The sequence below is a fragment of the Saccoglossus kowalevskii genome, chromosome 7 (assembly GCF_978046115.1).
Source record: "Saccoglossus kowalevskii chromosome 7, keSacKowa6.1, whole genome shotgun sequence".
Lineage (NCBI taxonomy): Eukaryota > Metazoa > Hemichordata > Enteropneusta > Harrimaniidae > Saccoglossus > Saccoglossus kowalevskii.
The window spans coordinates 17823815-17850908 of record NC_140647.1 but is presented as its reverse complement, the minus strand read 5'-3'; the positions used below and the strand labels follow the sequence as shown (position 1 = coordinate 17850908).

General features: G+C 34.7%; 4 protein-coding genes and 1 long non-coding RNA gene across 6 annotated transcripts; 2 read left to right on the top strand and 3 right to left on the bottom strand.

The window, feature by feature from the left end:
• Nucleotides 1–189: 189 nt before the first annotated feature.
• LOC100372661 (SNF2 related chromatin remodeling annealing helicase 1-like) lies at nt 190–9744 on the bottom strand. Its single transcript, XM_085501202.1, has 14 exons — nt 9092–9744; nt 8480–8530; nt 7936–8113; nt 7535–7685; nt 6438–6665; nt 5878–6018; nt 5203–5334; nt 4821–4901; nt 4307–4377; nt 4114–4213; nt 2945–3127; nt 2197–2297; nt 1662–1749; nt 190–1195 (listed from the first exon to the last, which is right to left on the bottom strand). Exons 1-14 carry the CDS (start codon nt 9468–9470, stop codon nt 824–826), a joined length of 2256 nt encoding a protein of 751 aa, XP_085357328.1. The 5' UTR covers nt 9471–9744; the 3' UTR covers nt 190–823.
• Nucleotides 9745–9964: 220 nt separating this feature from the next.
• Nucleotides 9965–11193, bottom strand: LOC144348111 (uncharacterized). Its single transcript, XR_013419783.2, has 2 exons — nt 10997–11193; nt 9965–10046 (listed from the first exon to the last, which is right to left on the bottom strand). It is a non-coding gene; the product is annotated as an uncharacterized LOC144348111 (long non-coding RNA).
• LOC102801702 (homologous-pairing protein 2 homolog) lies at nt 11143–15549 on the top strand. The gene is made up of 8 exons (XM_006814008.3): nt 11143–11337; nt 12054–12148; nt 12428–12517; nt 12770–12881; nt 13500–13570; nt 14008–14136; nt 14569–14628; nt 15311–15549. Exons 1-8 carry the CDS (start codon nt 11313–11315, stop codon nt 15365–15367), a joined length of 639 nt encoding a protein of 212 aa, XP_006814071.1. The 5' UTR covers nt 11143–11312; the 3' UTR covers nt 15368–15549.
• A 298-nt stretch (nt 15550–15847) lies between these two features.
• Nucleotides 15848–22898, bottom strand: LOC100369955 (cytoplasmic 60S subunit biogenesis factor ZNF622-like). Of its 2 annotated transcripts, none has more exons than XM_006814009.1 (7): nt 22769–22898; nt 21655–22230; nt 20207–20398; nt 19552–19714; nt 18291–18457; nt 16557–16706; nt 15848–16234 (listed from the first exon to the last, which is right to left on the bottom strand). In XM_006814009.1, exons 2-7 carry the CDS (start codon nt 22214–22216, stop codon nt 16107–16109), a joined length of 1362 nt encoding a protein of 453 aa, XP_006814072.1. In that variant the 5' UTR covers nt 22217–22230; nt 22769–22898; the 3' UTR covers nt 15848–16106. The 2 variants fall into 2 exon arrangements, with proteins under 2 accessions (XP_006814072.1, XP_077863731.1); XM_078007605.1 differs by having other exon boundaries at nt 22824–22897.
• A 169-nt stretch (nt 22899–23067) lies between these two features.
• Nucleotides 23068–24979, top strand: LOC100370098 (large ribosomal subunit protein eL43). Its single transcript, XM_002732765.3, has 4 exons — nt 23068–23150; nt 23410–23538; nt 24479–24561; nt 24844–24979. The coding sequence occupies exons 1-4, from the start codon at nt 23148–23150 to the stop codon at nt 24905–24907; spliced, it is 279 nt and encodes a 92-aa protein (XP_002732811.1). The 5' UTR covers nt 23068–23147; the 3' UTR covers nt 24908–24979.
• The last annotated feature ends 2115 nt before the right edge of the window (nt 24980–27094 follow it).

Genomic DNA, 27094 nt, shown 5'->3' with positions numbered 1-27094 from the left:
TCATCTGAGTTTTCAAACAAATAAGTATATCGTTTCCACAAATAATTTCAATCAGTGGCTTTGAGCTGAAATTCTGCAAAAAATTGTACAATTAATAATGTACATATTTTTGAGATATTCAGTACCAGTAGTACAAATTAAAGATCCACTGCCATGAGCAGTACCAATACCATACAAATTACTGCACCATTTTGACTATGTTAAACTATATCTGTTTATTCTTACAAAAACACAGTTACCAGGGTATTCAGGAAATAAAAACGAACAATAATATCAACAACTGCATCTCAATTAGGGACGACATCAAAAGTTCAATGTAGGATAAAAAACTTAATTCCTTTAGTTTCTTCCCCAACCCCCCACTGAAACTTAATTGATAAATATTGATGATGGCGTCAGACTACATTCACCATCAAATACAAATTAATAATCGAACAGTAGTATGGCATAGCAGTTGGTTCTAGATCCATGCCCTGAAATTGACCTCATTTGACGCACATATTTACACTCGGACCAAACCATTTTCTCGTCTTGGATGATTTTTTTTTTTCATTTTCTGTTATTTTTTGTCCATGATTGGATAGAAAAAAAAAACGAACTACAAATACTCCATGATTTTTTTGACTTCATTAAAAAATAAAATCGTTTTTGTAGGATGAAAACTTGTTGAGGTCAACCCCCCCAAACTAAAGCAAATAAGTTTTTTATTCAACATCGATCTTTTGATGTTGTCCCTTAATGGCTTTTATGTCGTAAATATATATTCAATATAATGGAAGCTCTGAGTCCTTAATTTCATTCATCCTTGATTTCAAATCATGAACTATTTTCTCCGAGCTCTTTTAGATACAGGTTGCTCCTCAATACATATATCTCTTTTTATTGTAGATTCAGTTGACTGAAATAATGTCATTTTGTGTATCCTGCTTTTATTGTCAATTTCTGATATACTGGTGTATGTACTGGATTGCTTAAAGTCGCCATCTTTGTTTGGGGCATCATCAGTTCCTTTGTGGTTGGCAGCAGCTTCAGCAACATCTAAGTCACAATCATTTGTAGATGGAGAACCTGCATTTTCGCAACTGCCCTTAGAATATGCAGCTTCCAATTCGGCAATTTGATTCAGTTCTTCGATCCCTGGTTCCTCCATGAAGGAAGTCTCAAAATAATTCATGATATCTTTCTGTTTTGAGTCCTGAAAGTTGTAAAACAAATAACTGTGTATCAACCGTGTATCTGTCTTCATGAAAATTCATAATGCCTATAGATGAGTTTATTTCAGTATAATTGGGACTTTTGGTGTATGAAATTTACAACAAATTTCCCCTGATAGGGTCACAAGTTTTTCTCAGAATAGTATGAGTAAGATTAGTACTACTGTAAAGGGGTTAATTATTCACTGGGTTTTAATTTTTTTATTTCGCTGACTGGAAAATGCGCTATTAAAATTAAAACCCTGTGAATATGTAAAATTTAGCATAGAACACATTATCTAAATGATAAAATCGTGAATTTAAAAACCCATTGAATATGCCTGAAATGGTAAATCAGCAAAATTTAAATCCAGTGAAAATTACTCATTGTACAGTATGTTTCTAAATATTTTCAGTTTTAATGTAATAACCTCATAATATTTGATTTCCAGTCTATTCTACTACTACCTTGAATCGCTTGGTATCAGCCTGTGAGAAATCATCTTTAGTAAGACCAGCTTTACTCAAAACATCCAGCTTTTCCTGAACCAATGGCCTGAGAAAAAATGTAATCATAATGAGAACTGACACTGGATTAAATATTATATTTTTGCAGCTAGGGATTGCCATGATTTTACGATTTCATGGCATTTGTGTAGACAAAATTTTGTGAGAGTTGATGACACTGCTACAAAATGTCATGATTTTCACTGACTCTTGAAAATCACAACAATTTGTCTCATGCTGTCAATATATCAGTACCACACAGAAACATTATTGACCTTGACTACAGTTGCATTAATAATTCCATCAACAAAACTAAATACTAACCTCTACTTCACTAACTACTTATTCATTGACACATCAAGTCCTGGCTAATTTATTTTATCTTAAAAGAAGATCCAGCACTCACATTGGCAATGGACAAATGTTAAGTTAAGAGAGACAGCAGTGACATTCAGTGTGGGGAACTGAAACCTGGCACAAACAAAAGTGTACCTACCATATAAAATCATCTGCCGTTTCCCTGGCAACAAGATATTGTATATTCACAGAATTTTTCTGTCCAATTCGATAGACTCTGTCTTCAGCTTGAACAAGGACCTGATAAAAAGCAAACATCCTACATGAACTATACACAAGAAAAAACACTTGGTTTTTAGAATAATTTGAAAAGAGACTTGTATAAAAAACACTTTATATGGTGTTTTATCAAGCAAAAAAGAAGATCCGGAGATGTTCCAAAAATGGTGCTTTTTTGCTTCTTTTTTTATTTATAAACAACCATATTTTACGGAAACCAGAAAAACAAGTTATGAGGAGTCCTATTTTTATCTGACATGCACAGTGATAAGAAACGGGACATTTTATTTGGCCTTACTGAACATCAAGATTGAAACTGAGCTCAGGATCTCAGACTTCCCAAAATAGAACAGTATGGATCAAATCAGATCACTAAATTCAGGTCAAATATCACATGCCAATCAGGTATCTTCCTTCCACTGCTGCCACCATGTGTAAATTAAAAGATTTAAAAAAAAGAGTATGAACCATATCTAAATATCAATGAATTATCGCCAAATGCTAATTATGTGGCTAATTTATTTATGAAATAGGTGCTAATTAATTCATTATTTTGTCTAATTCTAGTAAAGAAATCATAACTACAGATGCCACTACGATTAAATGACTTTTAGAACCTAAACGAATGACTTCAAATTATGAAGACTAAAATCTTCACAATTACTTACACCAGGATTCCAGAATAATTCAGCGAAGACGACAAGGCAAGCAGAATGTAATGTAATACCGGTGCTAGCTGCGGTGATGGATAGGATAGCAACTTTACAGTCGACATCATCTTGAAATTGGTCACACAACACTTTACGCTGATCTGATGTTGTACTACCATCAATACGTATGAAGTTATATTTCTATTCATGAAATAGAAAAAAAATGTTTCATAAACTCAATAAGTGATATGAGAACATGTGTTGCTGTCACTCGACCTCATAATGAGAGGGAATTGTTGTAAAGTGTGTAGTTCACAGTGCAGCCAGAGAAAGGTGTTTGTGTGAGAGCGCCCTCTATGGCCAATATGTTTTCTGAAAACACTCAGTACCTACCGTATATCATAAGAGCCATGATACTATTCAAATTTTCATCAAGGCAGAAGAAGTTTAGTTATAATATCAGTTCAGTCAGATTTAATGGTCACATGACCATATGGAAATCACACTGTCCACTTTCAAACTGATTTCTTACATAGCCAACTCAATTGAACCAAGACATACTGTGGAATACTTTATTTTCGCTGGAATTAATTTTCGCTGAAAAGGCTTTTTGGGCATTTTGTATGGAATTTATTTTCACTGATTTTTGATGAGTTTAATGTGAAATATAGAAAAAAAAGGATATTCGCTGGATTTTATTTTCACGGAATCATCCCTTCAGCGAAAATAGCAAAAATAAAGTCCAAGCGAAAATAAAGTATTCTACAGTATTCTGAATGGTAGTTCAAGAAATGCATTTATAAAAATACTGATGACCAGCAGCTGGCATTTTTGATGCACATGTTCAGAGGTACGATACTGTTAAACGCTTAAATGGAAAGTTCGCAAAACAACACATGGGAGAGTATGGTTCAGCATCGATCAAGGTCATGTCTACATCGCAACAGTTTCAAGCTAATTCTGTTAGATGAATTTCATTCAAATGTGTAAACAAAAATATATCATCACTAAATCTGCCATTAAATCTAGCTTTTTTTGTAATTTTATGAATACATATAGGTCTCATTTTTAAATTACTGCTATGGGTACGAGGAATGTGCCAGAGCTCAGAACGTGCATACATATTGTAATCTGTTAATAATGAGTTCAAGCCTCTAAAAATTATTCAGTAATAGTTTCTCATTTACCTTTTCAGTTAATGCAGTACAGAGAGCATCTAACAAACTCTGATGATGAGCAAACATCAGGAATTTATGATCTCCATCTAACAAGTCAAACATGTATCTCCTGAAAGGAAAAAATTTAAAACAATTTTATTCTAGGTACAAGTACAGTTAGACAATATCAAGTTTGAAAAGAATTCTGGCTATTGTTATTTACCTTATAGCTGGGATTTTTGCTGCTCCTGTCTCACTAAAATACTGTAACAAGGCACCTCTCTGTTCCTTTTTCTGCACAAATGAAAGAAAAACAATTATGTTTTTGTTAAATTTTGATATGAAATGTCTTTGTCACATAACCTCACCAAACCTGCTTTTCTAACCTTCACAGAAAAGCATTAATTATTGAAAAAACCACTGTTTGTTTGTTTATAAAATTAACAATAAGAACTGTCTATGAAAGCATTCTAATAGTTTATAGTCTGCACTTTCCTTCCGACGATTTTTTGAGTAATAAGGGAAAATTGACTCAAACTTTTTCTGTTGGCTCTAAAATTAAGGTTTATTTCCAGAAATATTGAAGAATATAATCAAAAAGTGCAGAAAAATTTGGGCGCGAAAGGCTGGTGGTGAAAAAGTCAAGAATGCAAGTTATTATTATTATTATGACATTAGTCACATAGCCCCCCTCCCTTTCGGGCACACTCATTGTTGTTTAAATTACAGTAACTTACACTCAAAGCTTTTGACATCTTGTTTGCTGCTGCTTTTAGCGACGAACTTTGAGTTTTTACAACACCAGGATCCATTACAATCTACAAATAATGAATAAAACAGTATTATAAAAGCAGTCATTGAAATACACATGATTTCCTATAAACACAACTTCTTCAGAAATATGTGACATATATGCGTCAAAGAACAGCCAATCACAGTGTTCATCTTGTTTTTATCAGTAGTGGTCCATCAATGAGAAATAAAGTTTTGAGAGTGACAAATAACTAGACAACCATACACAATCTTACTGACATTGCTGCCAAGCTTTTTGCTTCAAAAAAGTACAACAGGTGACAAAATCTGATTTTGGCATGATTACATTGATTCTAAAAAGCTTACCATTTGTCTTGTTTTGGAAGGCAACTGTAATAACACATTTTTTTTCAACCTCCGAATCATTATTTTCTCTTGCAACAATACCTGCAATTCTGTCATATGGGAGGAGCCAGAAAAATCCCAGCCCCAGTTATTCTGATAAGAAACAACGTTATGTAAGTAAGCGAAAGTTGTTTTCGGACATGATTAACAGATACTAGAACAAATACTTGAAAACTTGGGAGGAATGGAAATATTTTTTGAATTATGAACCTCAATTGAATGTATTTTGACCATATTTCAATTCAAGACATAATATGTGATCTGAAAGCATATTAAAAGGAGATACACTGGTCTAACCTTTCCACCTATTTCATTTTGAGAGTACTGGAGGGCCCCATCCCTTAGACAAACATACTTATAATGTAACAATCTTCGAGGGCAAACAAAGCCTCCTGAATGTCTATTGCGTATTCATTTTCTAAATTTAATTTCTCATTACCTATCCACATTCTCAACATTTGATCGTGTATATATTGGTCAGGGGAAGATTATTCACAGATGTTCAGATTAGGAAAGCAACTTTAAACAATAATTATGAACAGCATGTGGCAGCCATCTTGCATCAATAGCTCACACAATTGAAAAACAAATTTAGGGTTATACATCATCAGAAGTAGATTTACAGCACTCTTTTACCTGGTGCCCATCACAGTATCTGACGCCAAAGTCTTGAAATAATGGAAATAATTTGGGATCAATGGCGGTAATCTGTGTGTACAGTTCAGATGGTCTGGATAGTGCCGGGGTACCAGATAGTAAAACCACACGTGGTGCAGTCTGTGAATAGAAACAATTTTAGTCAATATTATATTGGACACAATATGCTGTCAGTGTAGTTGCTTTTATACTCAACAAAGCCATTAAAACTAAAATATCATCAAGGTTTTGTAAGATTCTAAGAACAGTTATACAGGTAATGCACAGTTCAAACTACTGTAGAATACTTTATTTTCGCTTGGAATTTATTTTCGCTATTTTCGCTGAAGGGATGATTCCGTGAACATAAAATCCAGCGAATATACTTTTTTTCCTATACTACACATTAAACTCATCAAAAATCAGTGAAAATAAATTCCACACAAAACGCCCAAAAAGCCTTTTCAGTGAAAATTCCAGCAAAAATAAAGTATTCCACAGTATTTAATTTTGCATTAAATCAGAAAAGGTAACAGAATCCTAAATTTACACAACATTACCTTTAACAGTGGCATGGCAGCTTTTGTCCTGGCTGTTTTAAAATTTTTCAGAGAGTGTGATTCATCCATGATCACTACCTGGAAGCGTTTAGTTTTCAATTCTTCTGCTTTTCTTGACATCATATCGTAACTTATAATATTCACCAATCCTGATGTAGCTATGTCTTTCTTGGTATTTACTACGTTAATTTGTTCAGGGTCCAGTGAAGGAACCCATTTCTTGAATGCCTACAACAGAACAAGTTTTTAATCCAGACTTAATGCTGAGAATGTCTCAATCATGTGTTGGGCTCAAGACCTCATCGTAAAAATATTGAGCAACATAATCAGCATATGAATATCAAAGTATATTCTGTAAACTATTCAATTTTTATGAGAAAACATTGTTCACGAATTCACAAGTAGGGGAAACAATTATGAAATTTTGTAACAATGAACACTTTAATGTTGCTGCAATGAAAATTTTTTATCACATTTGAATGTTAATATTTCAAAATGATTAAGGAGTTTTAGGACTCATACCAATAATAATATATCATATTTTAATCTCATGTCACCAAGAAATATTTTGATAAATAAAGAAATAATCTGACCATATACAAATATACCAATATCCACTCCATTTCAGACTCCAGACTTTTGTTTCCAAAAACAATTTCTAATAACTGCATGCATTTTTTTTTTCATTTTCGACATAATAATATAAGCATGAAGACTATAAAAATAATTTGATGCAAAGCATTTCCCTTAGGATTTGAACACCCAACCTTCAAGATTATTCCTTCTAACTATATATGAGAACTCAGAACATTGCCATTGTGTCTAACTGATCTTCGAACGTTGAACATTTCATACTTAGTTGAGCATGTTCCAAAGCAGGATTCAATATAGTGTTGCACTTTAGGTTGTCCATATTAAGAATAAATCAGTCAGGTTGCTACATACATACCTGATGAATGTCATGACTATTGATTTCAATTCATGGCTTATTTAACTACACATGTTAAAGACTTTGCTACCTGCTCAGACACTGACACAAAAAATTCTCAGAAACCATGACCCAAGAAATAACAAACATTCGTTTTCACAGCACTTACCTCAGCCCACGTTAACTTCACTGATGATGGTACAACTATTAACACCGGCCACTCTGTCCTGTAGTAACATGCAATACATATAGACTGCATGGTTTTCCCCAGACCCATATCATCAGCTAGCAATGCACGGCCATTACGAGATATCACAAAGCTGCAAATATAAAAATGTGCTTATCATATACTGTATAAGTTTGCTTACTTTTAGGGGTTGACCATTAGAAACTCTGGGTGGGCAAATGATAGAAAGAATATGCAAATTATTTATTCTCCTTCACTTTGTTTTTTTTTAAATATAGATTTTTGTTTAAAATAATTTTTCTTAGTGATTTTTGTTTTCAAATCCCCTTGAGGTTATTATAATGGTCAATCTATTGTTACAATATAAAAGAATGGGAACTTACTTGACTCCCTCTTTCTGAAATGGCATCAGTGTGTTGACTAGTTTACTGTCAACATTATTCAAATTATGTTCAGGGATCTGCCGAGTGACATCTCGTCCATTCAACTGTGCGTGGAACGTCCTCAGTACAGCATTAGGCAGTGGTTCAATGTCAACAGACAATGGCTTAATTGCATCCACTATAAAAAGAATATAAAAATGTTAGATATACCTAATTAGCATATAATTACCATAATAAATGATCCTATGTTTAAAGATCGTGTAGAAAATTTGGTAAGTGCACAGGCTACCCAGTCCAATCTCCCAGAGAAGAACAGAGCTACAAAGATGAAAATAAACAGACGACTCAATGATATACATTATTTTGAAAATGTCCTGTATTTTTCACTGAGTGTTTCTAGTAATGTGAATACAGTACACATTGCAGGTGAGGGATACTACTAGAATGAAATAGTGAAAACTTTTAACATGTATCAGATTTGTGGACCCAAGCTTTCTGAGATAACTAGACCATGACAATGAAATATTTCTTCTTCTTCACTTACTGAGATTCCTGTAATCTTTTAATGCAAAGTTCCACTTTTTTGTTGAAGCATCTAAGAAATAAATAAAACAGCAAAATATAGACTTTATTTCATAGATTACATTCATGCAAAGTAAAAAAAAAACATTGGTTGGTTCTATATCACATATATTACCTGTAGTATAGCAGCAAGAGATGGCAATGGCTTAAAGACGTACAGGCATACAAGTATGATCAGTGTATTTATACCGGTATATATCTCAGTTTGTCTATACTGTGTTTTGTTTGTAGTGAGACCCACACAACATATGTATAGTGCTGACAACCTAACCTTTTCATCACCAGATGTCCCAAATCTTTCTGCACTTTTTTTTTTACTTATATTCTTCAATATTTTTTGAAAGAAACCCTAATTTTGGAGTCAGCAGACAAAATTTGAATCAATATTCAGTTTTCACTCTAAAAATTTGGCTATTTTTGTCCCAATCTTCTGAAGGAAAGTGCAGACCATGAACAGAACTACTTTGTGAATTTGTGATAAAATGAGGGAACTGGTGGTGAAAAGGTTAACGGCAAATGTATAAAAGAAATTCAAATTGCAAATTTATTCTTGAGTATATGAAACTATTCTCACCATATTCTTTGCTTTCCATCATCTTGAAGACCTCTATCAACTGTTTATCATATGCTACATCTACAACAAACCTATCCCTAGTCATTAGTTCACAACAACCGGTGACGGTCTTGTTACCAAGGTACATGTCCAAAGAATTCAAAACTGAACCTTTTCTGTTATCTGTGTTGCCATGGTTTTTACTTTGCCATGACTGATGGGATGTTGATTTCTTGACGTTTCCATTAGGTTTATTTGATGATGAATAAAAACTTTTTATACCACCTGTAAATTTGATTGCTGTTTTGGCACTTTCAACTGATAATGTTTTGGAACTTTCCAAACTCTTGCTACTGAACTGTACATTATCTTGAACATGTTGGCGATGTGTTGCGGTCATGGCAGGGATGCTGCATTTGACAAACTGTGATTGGTTGCCTCGTGATTGATGTGCTGTGTTTTTTACAAGTGATGATGTCTTCTGTAAAAATTGGCTATTTGTTGATCTGAACTGACTGTTTTGTTGTGTACAAGCCAATGGTTGTGATTTGAACTGTGAAGGTGGTGCTGACGAAACTGTCACTGGTTGTGATTTGAACTGTGGATGTGGCACTGACGCAACTGCAGCTGGTTGTGATTTGAACTGTGGATGTGGCACTGAAGTAACTGCAGCTGGTTGTGATTTAAACTGTGGATGTGGCACTGAAGTAACTGCCACTGGTTGTGATTTAAATTGCGAAGTTGGCACTGATGTAGCTGCAGCTGAACTCAGTGCCTGCTTTTGGGGATATACCGGTAACTGTTTTGTCTGCGGTAAACTGGCGTATTTGTTACATCCTACTTGTTTCAGTCGTTCTGCTCTCTTGGCAAGTGCCTTTCTTTTATTTTCTTCAATACGCTGCAATTGTTGTTTTGACAATTCACTAGACGATGACATAATGTCATTTTCCAAGGATCTCATATAATGAACAGATATCTATCGAGAGAAAAAAGATTTTAGGGTCAACTTGTACCAAAACTAAGTCATTCATCTACAGCCAGCTCACCCAATGCCCCTCCCCAATTTACATTATATTCAGCCTATTATGAGGATACATATATGGAGGGACATATACATTTTGGGTCTGGAGTGTGAGGGTTAGTGTTCAGGATAGGGGTGGGGCCCTGAGAAACTTTTTTCGTCCAAAAAAAATTGCACAATACCTGTACAATGTTAACAAATATTAATTTAAATCCAATGCGCTCTTCAAATGGAAATCACAAGTATGAGGTTTGACCGGGGCACGACTTGCACTGATTACAGCCGGTAACTCCTTGATACCTTCGAATGACATGAAAATTACCTAACTAAAGCATGGAAACGTCTCAGTTCGTACTTGTTGATCTGAGCAACAGTCAAAGTCGCCATCTTTGTTTATATGAGTCCCATATATCTCGCGCATGCGCAGTACAACGACTACCACACTTTAATATTTTTTTTGCAAAAAACATTAGTAATATGAAAAGTTTTTAGTGAAGCTGAACAAATATATTCTTTATTAATATTATCAATTATATTCGTGACATTTGCTTCAGCTAAGCAATTTATTAGAATGTCCAAGCCATGCATGAATTTTGTCAGGGATATATATCTGCATGCTTCCTCCCCAGGATTTCACATGGATAACCCCTTGACAAATAGTACATGGCGAAAGATATCCAAAGAGTGCACATATAATGAATGCATGTAGTCAGATCATGGAGGTGAACAGATGGGTCAGATGTCTCCGATCGTATTATTAAAATCAATAAATTGTCAATTCCCATGTTCCCCAGGATTTGCAATAGCCAATGCCTTTATACTAGACACTCTTTTGCAAGGAGGATTGTGGTCGTGATCGGAGAGTGTGGTGAAAAATAAACAGCTGGTGAAGAAAACAACTTTACCAATACTTTCTACCGGACGTTCAAGAGTTGTTTAGAGCTCTCCTCGATACACAACACTTACCCAATCTTTGCCAAACAAACATATAAGATGTGAACTCACTATAGGGTCACTGTTATCCAATTATAGAGCTTCTATTATTAGGGTCGTAATGTTAACCAATCCTGGACCGCCTTTCAGTCGCGATTTGGCGCGTTATTTCAAGATGGCTGAAGGCTTTGCAGAAAGCATAAACAACTGATTGAAGTTGGAGTTCTTTTAATACTGGATTGCTGCAAGCAGATTACCCACTATAACATTTTGCAAACAAGCACAAAAATGAGTAAATCGAAAGAAATCGAAGGTAAGAAAACATTGCGTGAGTCAGTGATTGTAAGTTTTATAGACCACGACAGACGACGTCGTGAGCGACGTACAATCGTAAAGTAACGTCATTAGACATTACGTAATCTCAATCGTAATTGTACCAATCATGATGAATATTTACAGCGGATGACTTTTTAAAAAAATAGTATTCATTGATTTTCAGCCTCAAGTGACTGTGACTTGTGTATTCTTTTTGGTGCCTGCAGAAAGTTGTAAAATGAAGTACCGGTAGACAAAAAAATAAATAAATAAAAATAAATAAATACAAACAAACAAGAACTCAAAAACATCTATCAGAGTTTAAACTTTAACAGCATGGAGGTGAGGCCCAGATAAGAGAAAAATGTTTCTGGTCTACTTTGTATTTGTTGTCCAAAGGCACACATTTTTGTTAATGAAAATTCTGATGTACATGATGACTAAAAAAAAATAGAAAATTGTGTTTTGGGTCTTCTAGTTACTGCCTTTTAAGTAGGATTTTGTTCATGATTGTTGTTTACTTTTTGGAGCTAAAATTATCCCTGTGCTAGTCAGATAAAAATAACCTTATCATTGAAGAATATTTCTGTTGAAAATGAGTTTAGCCATTCAATATACAATACAATATACATTTAAATATACTTGTGGCACATTCACATGTACAGTGAGTTAGATTAACTTTACTATATAATGTCAATATTTTTTATTTTTTAGCTGCCACAGGTGTATTGAACTATCTCAACCAGAATAACAGACCATATAGTGCTGTGGATATATTTAATAATTTACATAAAGAATATGGGAAAACAGTAAGTAAAGCGTCTAGTTGTTGACAAGATAAAGATTTATTTATGTTTGATACATTTATGTATAACCACCATATTAATTATGCTGCATGTGTGTAATTTTTACAGATTTTCACATACCAACATACAAAGGTTTTCTTTATCTGCCAGTTAAGTAGCTGTCTACCTGGCTACTTTGTATTTTTAAGACTTGCAATCTGTAGAAAAGTGTCAGCCTCCTAGTTTCTTAATCTATCCACCTATTCCAGATTTTAGTATACCCCGACATATAATTTGTTTCAGGCAGTTGTACGATCATTGGAAGACCTGGCAAACAATGGTAAAATTCGAGAGAAAGTTTATGGAAAACAAAAAGTGTACGTTGCAGATCAGGTAAGTATAATTCCAAAAGAATCATTCTGATTATGCTATTGATTTGTTTAACCAGAGATACCCTTGTACATTTCAGTAAAATATTTTATCTTTAAAGACATTTTCACTGTTTATTGATGAGTTGAATATAAATATAGGAAGATGATATTTTCACTGATTCATTCCGTCAACGAAAATAAAATTCAAGTGAAAATAAAGTATTTTATAGTAGTACATGTGTATTTAAATCATTCATCTGTTATTGCTCATCAGAGTCAGTTTCCAACTGTTGAAGAGAATGAACTGAAAGAGATGGACCTCAAAATTGCACAGTTAAAAGAAAAAGTTCAGGCATCAGAAACTGAAGCCAGAAAAATGGAAAATGGTAAGTGTTTGTACGACTGGGATGAATGGTTACTGGTCAGCTAAATTGCAGAGTTTTCAAGCAGATTTTAATGCAATTCAGTGTTATGTGAGTCAGTAAGCAAGCACTAGTAGGTAATCTGAAAGTACAGTCAAAAGTCAGTTTCCTCAAATCATGTATACCGGTAGTTGAAAGGTTAATAGGCTGTTGCACCTGTTTTGCTTGCGTCTGCGTGTACATTGACTGGTAGGCAAGATCCAATCATTCTCACCCAAGAGAAAATAGCAACCTTGTTCGCATCTGTTGTTTTTAAATATTCATTGTTGCAGCAGCTCACAAGCTAGTGTTGTTCAAAGAACAACAGTTGTTAGCAGACATTTGCATGCTGGTTGGCAAAAATGTGTGACATGTGACATTTATGTGACTATTATTATTATAAGCATAACTGAGTAATTTTCAATGTTTTTATCACCTCGAAAAAAAGTACTGACAAATCATTATTTATTCACTGTTTTTCTGACAAGTAAAATTTGCTAAATTTAATACACATAACACGTAGATGTAACAAGGTGAAAGTGATATATTAACAGCACACTATTTTCACTGATGGCACATGCATTATTTTTTCTTTCTTTCCAGTGTTGCATGGTTTAAATAGTACTATGAAAACAGAAGATGTTAAATCCAAACTATTAGAAACCACTAAAGAGGTAATTATCATTGAACAACCTTACTATTGAAGGTGCATTTCATATATTTGTTCCATATACTATTTTTGCTATGACACTATTCTCTCGAAACAGGTAGCCATAATTTTCCAAGTTTTCTTTTCAACATTTAGCATAACAAATCAGCCAATTTCCACCATGCAAAAGCTCAATTTTTTTTGTGACAATTTGATACTGATCATAACTAAATGTTATACACCCATGTATGTATTTTATTGAAGAATAGAGATGCTTGTTTTCACCAGCAGCGTTCTCAAAAGCCAGTATTATAACATTACCGAATTTGCTCTATTAAAAGCACATGTTGTATTTATTGTATACTCGGTCATTATTAGTTTGACCATATAAAGACACCTGTCATTTTTGTATACTTGTGCTACAAATAGAGTAAGTACAGTACTTTCTTTCTCTAAACACAGTGCAAACAGTATAAAGAGAGAATTGACAAACTAATGTCAGCAGATAATCATATAGCACCTGAAGAAAAGAATAAAATCTATTCAGATCATAAAACGTTTGTTAAAGAGTGGCGGAAACGTAAAAGGATGGTGAGTTGACTGTATCCTACTTTTTTTACTGGCTACTGTACTTTCATATCACTGTCTTTAATGTCTGTTTTGTCACACCTCTAACAATATTTTTAAAAACTCCTCATCAGAATGCTTGATTTAATGCTTTGAGTGCTAAAATACAGCCATTGTATGTAGACAACTTCAAAGTATGTGTACTTGGTCTTAAATTAACAGAAAAAAAAATGTTCTTTGCGTCAGAGAGATTATGGAGTTTAAAAGGGTTAATGACAATCTACGTAGAATGGACCCAGAATCCAAATATGGCATTGTTATGATGTACAGTCAGTATATATCAGACATTTGAACTGGAATCTGAATGGTGTACTTTAATCTAGTGTATCATTCTATAAATAAAATCATGCAATACAAGTGGAAATACTCACTAGGGTAAATTTCTTTCTGCTTCAGGCAACTGAAATTACAAATGCTATCTTAGAAGGTTATCCAAAGACAAAAAAACAGTTGTTTGTAAGTATCCACATTCTGTTCTAGTAGAGTGAAAGCTTTCTTAAATCTGATTGTCAACAAATATACGTGTATGTATATATAAAATTTAAACATAATTGGTTGAGACTTATCAGAGATATGGCTGTGGAAATGCATCCAATGGTCACCAGACTGTCATTTTTAATCCGATGTGAAAAATCAAAATGATGTGCATTAAGATTCTATAATGCGCGATGTACATGAACCAAGTTTGAATCCATCTATACATAACAAAGATCCGGTTCCAGAATGGCAGAAATGCTTGATTTTAATGAATTTTAAGCACAGAATGGCTTGCTGTCTTGAACAAAATTATGAAACAAATGGGTGTGTATGTCTCCTAAGATGTATGTGCATGTCAAGTTTGTATGTAAACGACCCAGACATGTCCCAGATCAGGCACGCACAGAGGTAAAACCAGAAGTTCCCGTTTTCGAGCTGCATCCAAGGAGGGCTAAAAATGCAAATTCTGGTTCCTGCATGCTTTTAATAGACAAATATGATGCCCGGTATATACAGACAACCCTTTTATCTCTGCTGTCAATACGTTATACGAGCAGAACTATTTATATTGCTCAGACTTCTTTAAAACTGCATGGCACATTGTTAGGACATTTCGACACAGGATGTTTTCATATTAATTTTATTATTTCTACTTTTCTAGGAAGATATTGGATTGGAGACAGATGAAGAATATAGTGTCAAGCCACCAGATATTTAAAATTGATGCTGATAGGGGGATGGGGGAATATTTGTTTGTAAAGTGGTAGCCAGCCTAGAATTTTCAACCTACTTTTGTATTTAGTTGATAATGTATATCAGGGAAAAATGTATTAACTTCTTACAGTGTTTCTAATCTATTTACATCTTTATGTATTCAATTAAACATTGAATACCGTATAACCCGTTTTGTAGTCACTTTATAATGTAAGAGTATGAATGTTGCTCAGCACAAGCTTTCTCTTTGAGAATTCGTTCCAATTGTGAGTCTTCTAACCGCAGAGATTTTCTGTGATGCAACTACTTACAATATGCTTATTCCTTGGCATGTCAATGATGTAGCAGAAGATCATACATTCATAAAGAAATCAAATGCAACAAGAGTTCAGAAGTTAACTCTCACCCCGGTAGTCTCCAAGGTGACTGACTTGATTTTTAGGATTCCATTTTGTTTCAAGACTTGTATAAAATCAGCCCAATATACAAGATTCATCATTTTATTTCACTTCATAATAATATTATGGAACCATAGTATTGAAATGTCAAGCTATTCGTCATACATTCTCACTTGTTCTCAACAAATTTTACTTTAATAAAATTATTGTACATGTTCAGAGAATCATGGAAAAAAGAATACAACATTCACCCAATGTTTGTTTTTCATCATACATTTTTCTGGCTGTATCTGTAATGTAATAATTAATAATACAGATTTTGTTATCAGAAGATCAAAATACAGTCTAGAATACAACTTGTGGTCTTAGATGAGGCTGGAATTTATTGGCTTTCATCCTCAGATTAATATCTTGCTTGGCTTTCCATTTTTGTATCACTTTCAGATCTTTGATCTTGCGTTGGGCAGCTTCACCTGTTGAGATAACGCACGTAATTAATTATCAATTTACCTGATATTCTGCGGTGAAATCACATGAAGGTAGAGGCTCAAGGTGTTGCCAAGTAACTAAGCACATTACATACAGGCAGGCAGCTCACCTATGATGAGACTTCAATCAGAGTGGGCCTTGCATAAAAGCTGTCTGTAATGCAAGTTACAATGTGTTTGCTGATCTTACAAATGTGATCTGCATTGGTAATTGATCAGACATGTGTCATTCACCATATTTCTCTATTTCCTGATCTGAAGTTGGCTTCACATCATCCAAGCTGTGTAATATGGCCATATGACTTACCTGTGGCTCCAGTCCATCCTAATGCCTTATACTGTGTTATAACTCTTCCCACCATATCTCTATTTCTCGTCCCCGTTACAGCGACTTTACGTGTTGCAGGAAACTTCTGTTTGTAATATCTCATCAAATCTCTATGTCCTACTCGGGAACCTGAAATAATAATAACATTAATAGGATTAAACCGTCTATGATTGTAAGATTTTGAAAAATCTTTAAATAATAGACTAGTGAAAGTCTAGTGTTGTAGACAGGCCTTATGTACGGGTCAGTCTGTGCATGCAAGATCGCAATGGTAAAGTACTGAAGTCAAGATAGCCAATTAGTGATGACATAGAATTGTGCCAACTATGAGCATACTCAGAATGGCTAGATTCCAGGCAGAAATTGTCACAAACAAGGTTATTTATACTTGATTATCTAGTGGATTGACATTGCTCCTTGAGTACAGTCAGCTGGTGCATAAGTGATAATAAAATAAATGCGATATTTACTATATGGGGGCCACCATCTTAGAAATGGCATGAAACTAAATAAGAGACAAGATTCCTACAAATCAAAAAACAAGCAGCCTGTCGGCTGAGATGGCTCCACTGTTAGCAATGCACATTTCAATTAAAGAACAGAAGACATCATTAGAAAATGAACAATATGTATAGTATCAAAGCAATCGGACTTGCAGTTTTTAACAAGAAGTCGAAAATATCACTTTCTACCAAAAATGACAAAAATATTCACCAAAATTAGAGAATTGAAGATATCATCACGAAATGAACAAATCTGAGAAAGGTCTACATGTAGTATCTATATATGTACATTGTAATATCAATGCAATTGAACTCTTGGTTTTTAACAATAAGTCGAAAATATCACTTTTTACCAAAAATTACAAAAATATTCACCAAAATTAGAGAATTGAAGATATCATCAAGAAATGAACAAATCTGAGAGAGGTCCACATGTAGTACCTATATATGTAGTATCAAAGCAATTGGACTTGCGATTTTTAACAAGAAGTCGAAAATATCACTTTTTACCAAAAATGACAAAAATATTCACCAAAATTAGAGAATTAAAGATATCATTACAAAATGAACAAATCTGAGAGAGGTCCACATGTAGTACCTATATATGTAATATCAAAGCAATTGCACTTGCGGTTTTTAACAAGAAGTCGAAAATATCACTTTCTACCAAAAATGACAAAAATATTCACCAAAATTAGAGAATTGAAGATATCAACATGAAATGAACAAACCTAAGAGAGGTCTACCCAAGGTACATATACACCAAGTATCAAAGCATTCAGGCTTGTAGTTTTCAAGAAGAAGTCGAAAAAGTAAAACATTGACACGGACGACGACGACGGACAATCACTCATATGATAAGCTCCGCTCGACAAAGTCGACAGCCGAGCTAAAAATACTAATCTTTCACAGCCAAACAATCAGTTGGGGTAATATTAAGCCAACCACAAACAAAGTTAAGCCGAATTGTCGTTTTTGTGAGAAAAAATCCCTTTCTTTCCTGGGTCTTGTTGAAACAAAAATTGTCTTTCAACTCAGGAGCCAATCAGCGATGGTCTTACAGTTGGATGACAATTTTGGTGAGGTGATCATTGACACAGGTTTGACTACGACGCAAACCTTCACAACGTGAAATGTGCAAAATTACTTATATCAAACAGTGGATATTCACTAACACCACACAGCAAACAAGAAAAAACCCTGACATTACCTGATGGTAATATCAGTTCACCACCATCATCACTAACTTGTAGGGCATTATCATCTAAGTCATCGTCATCATCGGTATCCATTTCTTCATCACCCCCACTGGCACCTGCTTCATCGCTTCTTCTCAACTTTTTAGATTTATGCTCCTCATAATCTGGATAACTTATCCTGTGTGAACAAAGATATATGATGATTAGAATATAATGACAGTTGATTGCACTGCAAAACCACATTGTAAGGAAAACGTGATAAAAAGTTGTGGTTCTTAGGATTTATCCAGATGAATGTCCATTTGAATGACCATATTTTTCTATCAGACAGTTGCATTTATTGTATACTGAATTATTAAAATATGATCTATTGTGACCATCAACACAACTTGTCATTTATGTAAAATTGTATGCGCTACTACCAATAATACGGTATATATATGTACTAAGTTTAATACTTCATTTAATCCATTTCAAACTGCATCTGATTAAGCGTGATCATTCTAACTGCAACAGCAATCATATTTTCACTATTATATATAGAAGTGCATCTCCCATAGAAGAGTATATAAACTAATTATTGCATGTGTTTTATCATTAAAATATGACTTGTGTTTCACATAGAAACATCTATAACCCTTATCCAGTCAAGTCAATGGAATACTGTAAAAGGATTAATTATTCACTGGGTTTTAATTTTGCTTATTTCGCTGACTGGGAAATGCGCTAAATTAAAACCCAATGAATATGTAAAATTTAGCATAGAACACATTATCTAAATGATAAAACCGTGAATTTAAAACCCACTGAATATGCCTGAAATGGTGAATCAGCGAAATTTAAACCCAGTTAAAAATTAGTCATTTTACAGTACTAGTAGTAGATGGGGCTGGCAGGACAAGGGTTATTACAAAAGTGTATATAAAGGTACATAAGTGCATGCACCTTTAATAGAGCCAATACTGTATATGAAATGATCTTGTATGTAAAAGATGAATGCAGTTAGACATGATATACTTTTTCCAAGTTATTTCCTGTGACTGGCTATTTGAAAGTCCAAAAAAAAGTAAAAACCTTAGTCATATGTATTTTGTAAGCAGATGTAGTTGGGTGGAAGTCATTGTTTCCATGGAAACAGGTCTTTCCCCTTTATATTTGCATTTGTCATTCATTTGATGGAACCATTTGCTCAGCAAAATATCAAGAATTTTATAGTGCTTTTAAATTTTCTTTATATATATATGATTCTGTGTATTCTAAGAAATAACTCACCTATAATCATAAAAGTCAGCATACTCGTAGATAGCAGCCCCTTCATACAGCATCTTACAGTGTCCTCTATCTTTCATATGATTCTGTACAGCTTGAGCGGAATAGAAAGCTTTACCTCTCTCATTGCACCACAAACATACAAAACCTTCACCGATTTTCTCACCTGTAATATGCAGATGAAAACAACCGAAACAAGTTATCTCTGAATAAATTTACATTATGATTCAACTTTTGTCACCTTTTTCAAAACAAAACAAAACAACATAAATTTGCTCATATTTTGTCAATGATGGTACTCAAATTCTACATACAGTCCAAAATAATTTTTGGAATTTATGATGAGTCTTTAGATAGATCATGACAAATCTACAAATTGTTTAAGACTGTCTGATTCAGAGTCATGTCAAAAGGGCAGAAAAAAATTCACATGCAGATAAATATGGAAATAATAATCATTATTAATGTTTGTTGGGTACAAAATTTTCATAAAGCAAACATCAGCCGACAGTGGATGTACAAACTAGCAATGGAACCTCTAACTACCACTACTAAAAAGTCACTAAATTATCAGTGATGTCTCTAAATGAGCAAAGGATCCACTAGACTAGCAATGGGTTTACTAACTAGCAATGGGTCCACAATGTACCAGACTTACCAAGATAACCAATGAGACCTTCCAAGTCACTCACATAGTCAATACTAGGAATAAAGAAGCTATGTACTTTTGTCATATGTTGTACATTTTCTTCAATTGTATTGTTTGGTTGTGAGCAAAATAAACAATCAGTAACTGCTATGGCATCACCCTCCACCTCTTCCCATGATTCATCGCTGTCATAATCCATGTCTGTCATAAAAAAACAATGAAAAAAAAAACAATGTAGTTATGGCAATACAGTTTTCACTGTTGGAAACGTTCATAATTTTATATACCGGTAATTTGAGAGCATTTGGAAAAACAACATTTCGCGAACATCACTGATTCCCAGTGACATTTTATATTTAACGATTTTCATTGACTTATGGAAACGCACTTGAAGTCTCATCGTTCGCCTGCACGGTGTTGTTCCGTTCGGACATTCCTCCCTCTACAACACCGTGCGGTAATACCATTCATAACCGTGTATGTCGCATGGTTGCGCGATAGAAAGTTTACCGACCAATAGAAAGCTTTGTTATAAAGACTGCCAGAAAGCGCTCGGAGCTCTGCATTTCTGATGTTTTCGGCTTCATTACTGCCGATATGTGTTGCTTTGGGGTATAACACCTACTCTTCTATAACAGTCAACAGTGGTGACAACACTATTACCACTATTATTAAGTAAAGCTTGAATAGCTTTGGTCTGAATATCAGTGAGTTGCATGATGTATGGATATTGTCACTGTATCGCCTCGACATCCAAGACAACACAGCTTTAGCTGTGCTCAGCGACATTTATTCTCAGGTCAGGCATTTTCACCGCCTGGCAACCATCATGGTGAAACAAAGGCCAATAAATTCTCAGAAAACGATATTTTGGGATGGTTGCTGTCACCCCCTACATATGCAACATATTTAAATTTGGTTGGATTTCTTCAAAGTTAAGTTTGTGCTGTTTTCTCGATTTTAGCTATTTTCACCGGCTTTTTGATCAGTGCACAGCAGCTCGCGCAGAGTTCATAGAAATACATGGTAGAGTGGTGCGCGTCTTAAATAGCAATGTGGAGCGTTTAGTGACTTAGCTCCGCCTCGAAGATTTTGATAGCTTGGCCAAGCGCGTTGAAGAAAGAAGTTATATGATTGGCTGTTGTTAAACTGATTCTAAACTGTGAGGGCATTGTCACATACACATAGTCCTAATGAAATACTTCAAGGTGATAGTGGAGTGCTTCGCCGGAACATTCACCTTGAAAATTCAAGATGTTGAAGTCTCCACTTCCATGTTTTCTTCAAATACATTTCAGAATGTCACTGTACACACATAATCTAACATTCTTTCACTTCCAATTATTAAATCACAAAAATATAATCAGTGACACACGCATAATATCACAAATCAGTTTTTCAGTTGATAGGAAAAACACAAAAAATCACTAGAGAGTGTGCAAAAGTAAAAATAGTACCTTCATCCGTTTCTATCTTGGCAGGATGTAAATGAACTTTTGCTTTCTTTCTGGCTGCTCCAGAGGCCTCTCCACTACTAGAACCACTTACACCCTTGGGTAGGTTTTCATCATCATTTCTTTTTACATCGCTTGCTCTATATCCTGCAATTGCTAAGTTTACAGCATTTTTAAGAGCAACATCATCATCCTCATCATTATTCTCTATCCCCTTTTCAGCATTCTTCTGTCTTTTTTTCACCATTTCATCATGGATTTTTTTGGTAATTTTAGCTTCAGTCTCCTTATGTTTCTTTGATTTCATGTGATTGTCATATGCGTTTTGGGAGTTGAAATGCTTGTTGCATATTTTACATTGTGATGTGGTGTTCTTATCCACTTCTTCAGACTCTGCCCGCTGTGCCAAAACTCTCTGTTGGAAGTTATCTGCAGTCACAGGAGGCATCTCGGCTACTTTTCTTTTCAAATTGTAACGATGCCAGTCTGATTTGTAATGGGCACGCTGGATCTCTGCGCTGATAAAAGCGACTCTACAAGTAATGCATGTAAACGGTGAAGACATCTTTCTTCAAGTTACTGTCAAAAATTTAAAAAAAAGAAAATGTTTAATAATCTGCAGCCTGTAATGTTGGAGTATGATTGTTGAAGCATTTTTTTTTTATATAAATGTTTATATAGTTCAGTGGCAGTTGAATCCAATTAACGAGCGCAGTACACAGTGAAATAATTCAAATAAAACTTGAAATTCATAATACTTAATAAAATGGAGAGAATTTGTTTGTGGTGTCGATACTATACTTCGAAAATTCGAGATATCGATGATGAAAATATGAATTCTTCACATTTTATAAGTCCAGGAAAGTTGCACGCCTTATCTCTTTATTCACTTTTGGTATTTAATATTGCACAAAGTGTGCAGCAGACGTACTTTATTAACAATATATTTCATTGTTCTGGGTAAACTGTGTCGAATATACGCCAAGTTTAGAGTCCCTCAGCTGTTCAGGGACTTGTGAGTGTACGTACGTCACGACACGAGTGGTATAACTTTACAACACGGATATTAATAAGATTTGTATTGATATAAAGTGCGTGGAACAGAAAATATACTTACCGTTAATATACGTTACAGAGAAATTATTATTTGTCAAGAATTAGAATATACGTACAAAGTGCTCACTCACTCCTGTCGTATTGTGCAATACTTTCGTCCAACTCAGAGGGCACAGTTATGATTGAACCGGAAGTGAATGCATGCATAGTGGCGTCATCCTCATCCCAGGGCAACATAGTTTTGTTTATATTATTGGATTAGTGATTTTAGAATTTATTCTACTTATGAATACTTTTGGAAAATAATTGTAATGATTGAAAGTATAAAAATCATTTAATACATTACTCGTAGGTAACGCTGTAATTATGTTTTCGCGAACGAGGTCAGCAGTAGTGCATGCGCAGAATAATCAGTCTTTTGGCTCAAGAGACGAACGAAAATGGTGGGTTTTGTAAATAGTGATTAAAATCCGTCCCATCCTCTCTAAAATATAGCCTGTATCATAGCACTGTTGTTACATGAGCGTGATATATTAATCTATTCGTTAGTATAACGATGTTTTGTTGATAAAGGTTGTAATAAAACTCTGTAAACTGACTGATTGTAGGAGTGTCACAGAGGTTGTTTTCATGCTCGGCTGTCTCATGTTTTGGTGAATGCCGAACGCAGAATGTGTACTCTTTAAAATAACTTGCTTACAGGCCAAGCGCACCAGGAAAGTCGGAGTTGTTGGCAAATATGGTACACGTTACGGTGCATCGCTTAGGAAAATGGTGAAGAAAATTGAAATCACACAGCACTCTAAATATACTTGTACATTCTGCGGAAAGGTAAGTTTCAAATTTCATAGCTTTTCAAATTAATGCTCGTTACCCTTGCATGCACTGCTCCCTTCTCAGTAACTGCATCACTCCCTGATTTCGGAGTTTTCGTTTGTGGTTTACCATTGGGTTTGAGAACTTAATTTGGAGCGTTTTATTAGCAATTTCGAGTTGCCCTCACACCTCTGCCATAGTTCTTGTGAATCTTCAATTCAAAGAATATTGCGTCAATTTGATAAAAGAATTGTTATCAATTTCTAACTATTCTGTATGTGTATTGAATGTAGAATGTCCCATAATGTACTATGAATGTTGATGGGTAATGTGTGTAAATCTTATAAAATTATAAGCTGGAAAACTCAAATAAGTTTTACTTTTCATTTTCAACGTCATAAGCTTCCTTAATTATTCTGATTTTGTCCTAACCTTGAATCCCCTTGCCAACTTTGAAGTGCAACTGATATTTTCAAGAGAAATCGAGGTTCTGGCAGTTATTAGTTTGTGTTTGGTTCATCTGTTTCATTCAAAACAGTTTGCATCAATTTGCTGTGCATCCACCTCATGTTGCTATAGCAGATCCATGGCCAACGACGGAATATAAATAATGCCCACTTTGACAACACTTTGGATCCAGGGCTCTACTAGACTTTAAATATTTATAATCGGATACATATCATGAAGTGACAGTGCTTGAACCTTCATAGTTGAGAGGACACTCAGTTTAAGAGGACATAGTTTGATAAAATTGCCATAGCATGTACAAATAGAAAATATCAGTATTTTTCAAAGGCACCCAGGCAAATGCATTGCGCAACAACATGCAGGGCTTAACGTTAGCGACATTGAAGACAATTGCCTTGATGCCCAACAAGTTAAATAATTCCTATATTATTCCTATAATAATGTCTGTGATGTTCAAGCCCAGTTCTGATTTTGCTGTAACTTTCAGGAAAAAATGAGAAGAACATGTGTTGGTATTTGGAATTGTAAGAGCTGTAAGAAAACTATTGCTGGTGGTGCGTGGGTATACAGGTATGTAATCAGTACATTTTGGTGGCGAGACCCAGGATGGTGTTCAGTTTGGATGCAATGAAAGAATAACATGTTGGGAGACTAAACAATTTTACTCTAAACATCACTGTATTTTGAAGTAAAATTTTCACAATTTGGTGGATTTCGCCTCAAATTTCATGTCAAATGTACATTATAAATGTCAAAGCTGGTAAAGGATTTGTGAGAAACCAGAGGAAAGAGCAAGGCGAGTGAAAATGCACAGAATGCCCAACTAATGTTGCCATATTTTGTTGATTACAGTACAACTGCTGCTGCCACAGTTAGAAGCGCTATTCGTCGTCTCAGAGAAGTTAAGGAAACATAACTCTTATTGGCCTGTAGTTTGTAAAAGAACATTGAGAGCAAGAAAAAAAATAAAAATGAAGTTTTAATTTAACTATTTATTTTGTGTACCAGAATTATTTGTGTCGAAGCATATTCTTTGCAAGTTGACTTTAGCACTGAATACCCACAGTACAGTGGCTGTCACAATGTTCGGATTTACTGTAAAATTTTTAATTTTTGCTTGAAATTTATTTTCCCTGAAAGGTGATTCAGTGAAAATAAAATCCAGCAAATATACCCCCCCCCCTATGTTTTACATTCAACTTATCAAAAAATCACTGAAAATAAACTTCATACAAAACACCCAAAATGTCTTTTCAGCAAAAATTAGTTTTGGCTAAAAATAAAGTATTTCACAGTAGTATGCTGAGCATACATTAGGTTACTGGTTTGCTCTTGGTAATCCGAAAGCCAGCCATTCATAACCGACCCACGAACCAGTGTGTGATTGTGTTAGGAAAAGCTGCATTTCACTGCAGTTAAATTGATACATTTGATTAGGTGTGCCAAGGAGCTGGCACTAGCGATCAGAATTGTTGTATCATAGCGGTAAATTTCGTAGGGGGGGGGGGCATCTCAGATTAAAACGATGGTGTGTAGGGTTTGTGCCAATTCACCCAAAGTCAAGAACAGGTTTATATTGACAAGTTTCCAAAATTTCGTATTGCAAAGTTGAAAATTGTTTGTTGGCAAGTGAATGAAGACAATGGAGTATCTAAATATTTGTGCAAATGGTGTTTTAGTTAATGGTCAAACATATCGACTTGCCAGATCTTTGTTGCAACAAACTCATCATTCCCCTTACTATGTGCTTTGTTTTGATGGTCAGTAAGCTCGGCCACTGAGAAAAAGCAAGCAACACTTCAATTTCTATATTCCACCATTTCAATTTCAACAAGTAATGTTTCTATTGCGACTTCAGATAGGGTAATGCAAATGAGCCCATAATTGTTTGAGGGTTTGCAACATACAGTAAATTGTGGTGCAATCTGCCAAGAGTTAATGTTCAAGCTTTGGCTAAATAAATGCTTGGCTGGCGAAGATGGCTTAGTTTAAACCAGGAAATTAGATCTTAACAATTTAACTAAGCTATTGTATTATTCCAGCATTTGTTTTTAGCGATCAGCTGTGGGGGGGGGGGGGGCATGTATTTCATGTGTGTGTAAACAATGCATTTTACAAAAGTTGATGCATAACGTGGGACCCATATTGAATACGACACCGATACAACCACTGGCTCAACATTGCTGGATGTATAACAAAAACTGGGATATCCCTGCATTTGTTAGATTCCTGTCTTCTGTTACTGAAACATGTTCTTGTGTATATGGCCAAGATAATGTGACCATGGAACTGCCATGATGTGAAGTATGAGGCTTTGCAGAGGAGGGTGATTCGTTATCGTTATTCATTATTCGAATTTCTATACAAGGTGAACCCAAACCATACTGAAATGTACGACCCTTTTGGCTAAGCATAATTTTCAGCACTTGTTCTAAAGAGAAGCACTATGCCCGCATTCCAATATACAATAAACACGGCCTGACGATCTATTTATGTGGTAGGTTGCTGAATTCAATACATGGATGTCTATGGGACTGAGCAACTATTCTTGCTCAAAATAAAAATTATTGAATTGGAACAGTCTGGTAATATAATGCACATGTATGTTATTCACGCTCTAGAAACCCCCCCCCCCCCCCCCCCCAATGACTGATGCATTTTCTGGACTTCAGTCTGCACTATACTAATCAGGAGGAAACAAAACATGCACACATTTGTTTTAAGCTGCCGAAAATTATGCTTAAAATACCTTTTTCTAGTGTCTTTGGTCCAACCCAGTTATGAAATGTTGACCGATTACATACTTATTATATTTTCCGTACATTTATAACAAAATATGACCATTTCTAAACGTAGTGACACCAGCCTTCAAGTTGTGTCAATCTGCACATGCAGTCCTGCCCCTTGAGGGCACATTAAATATCAATACTGTCTTAGTGTTTTACTTGATGCCACGTCTCATTTCAGTTAGGCCAGACTTTTATTATCCCTTGTTTCGCGAACCCGCCAAATGAACAGTATAATAAAAATATAATTTTATTTCAGCGTAATTTCTCGCGCCCACCAACTTGTAAGCACAAACAAATGCTAAAAAAATATTATT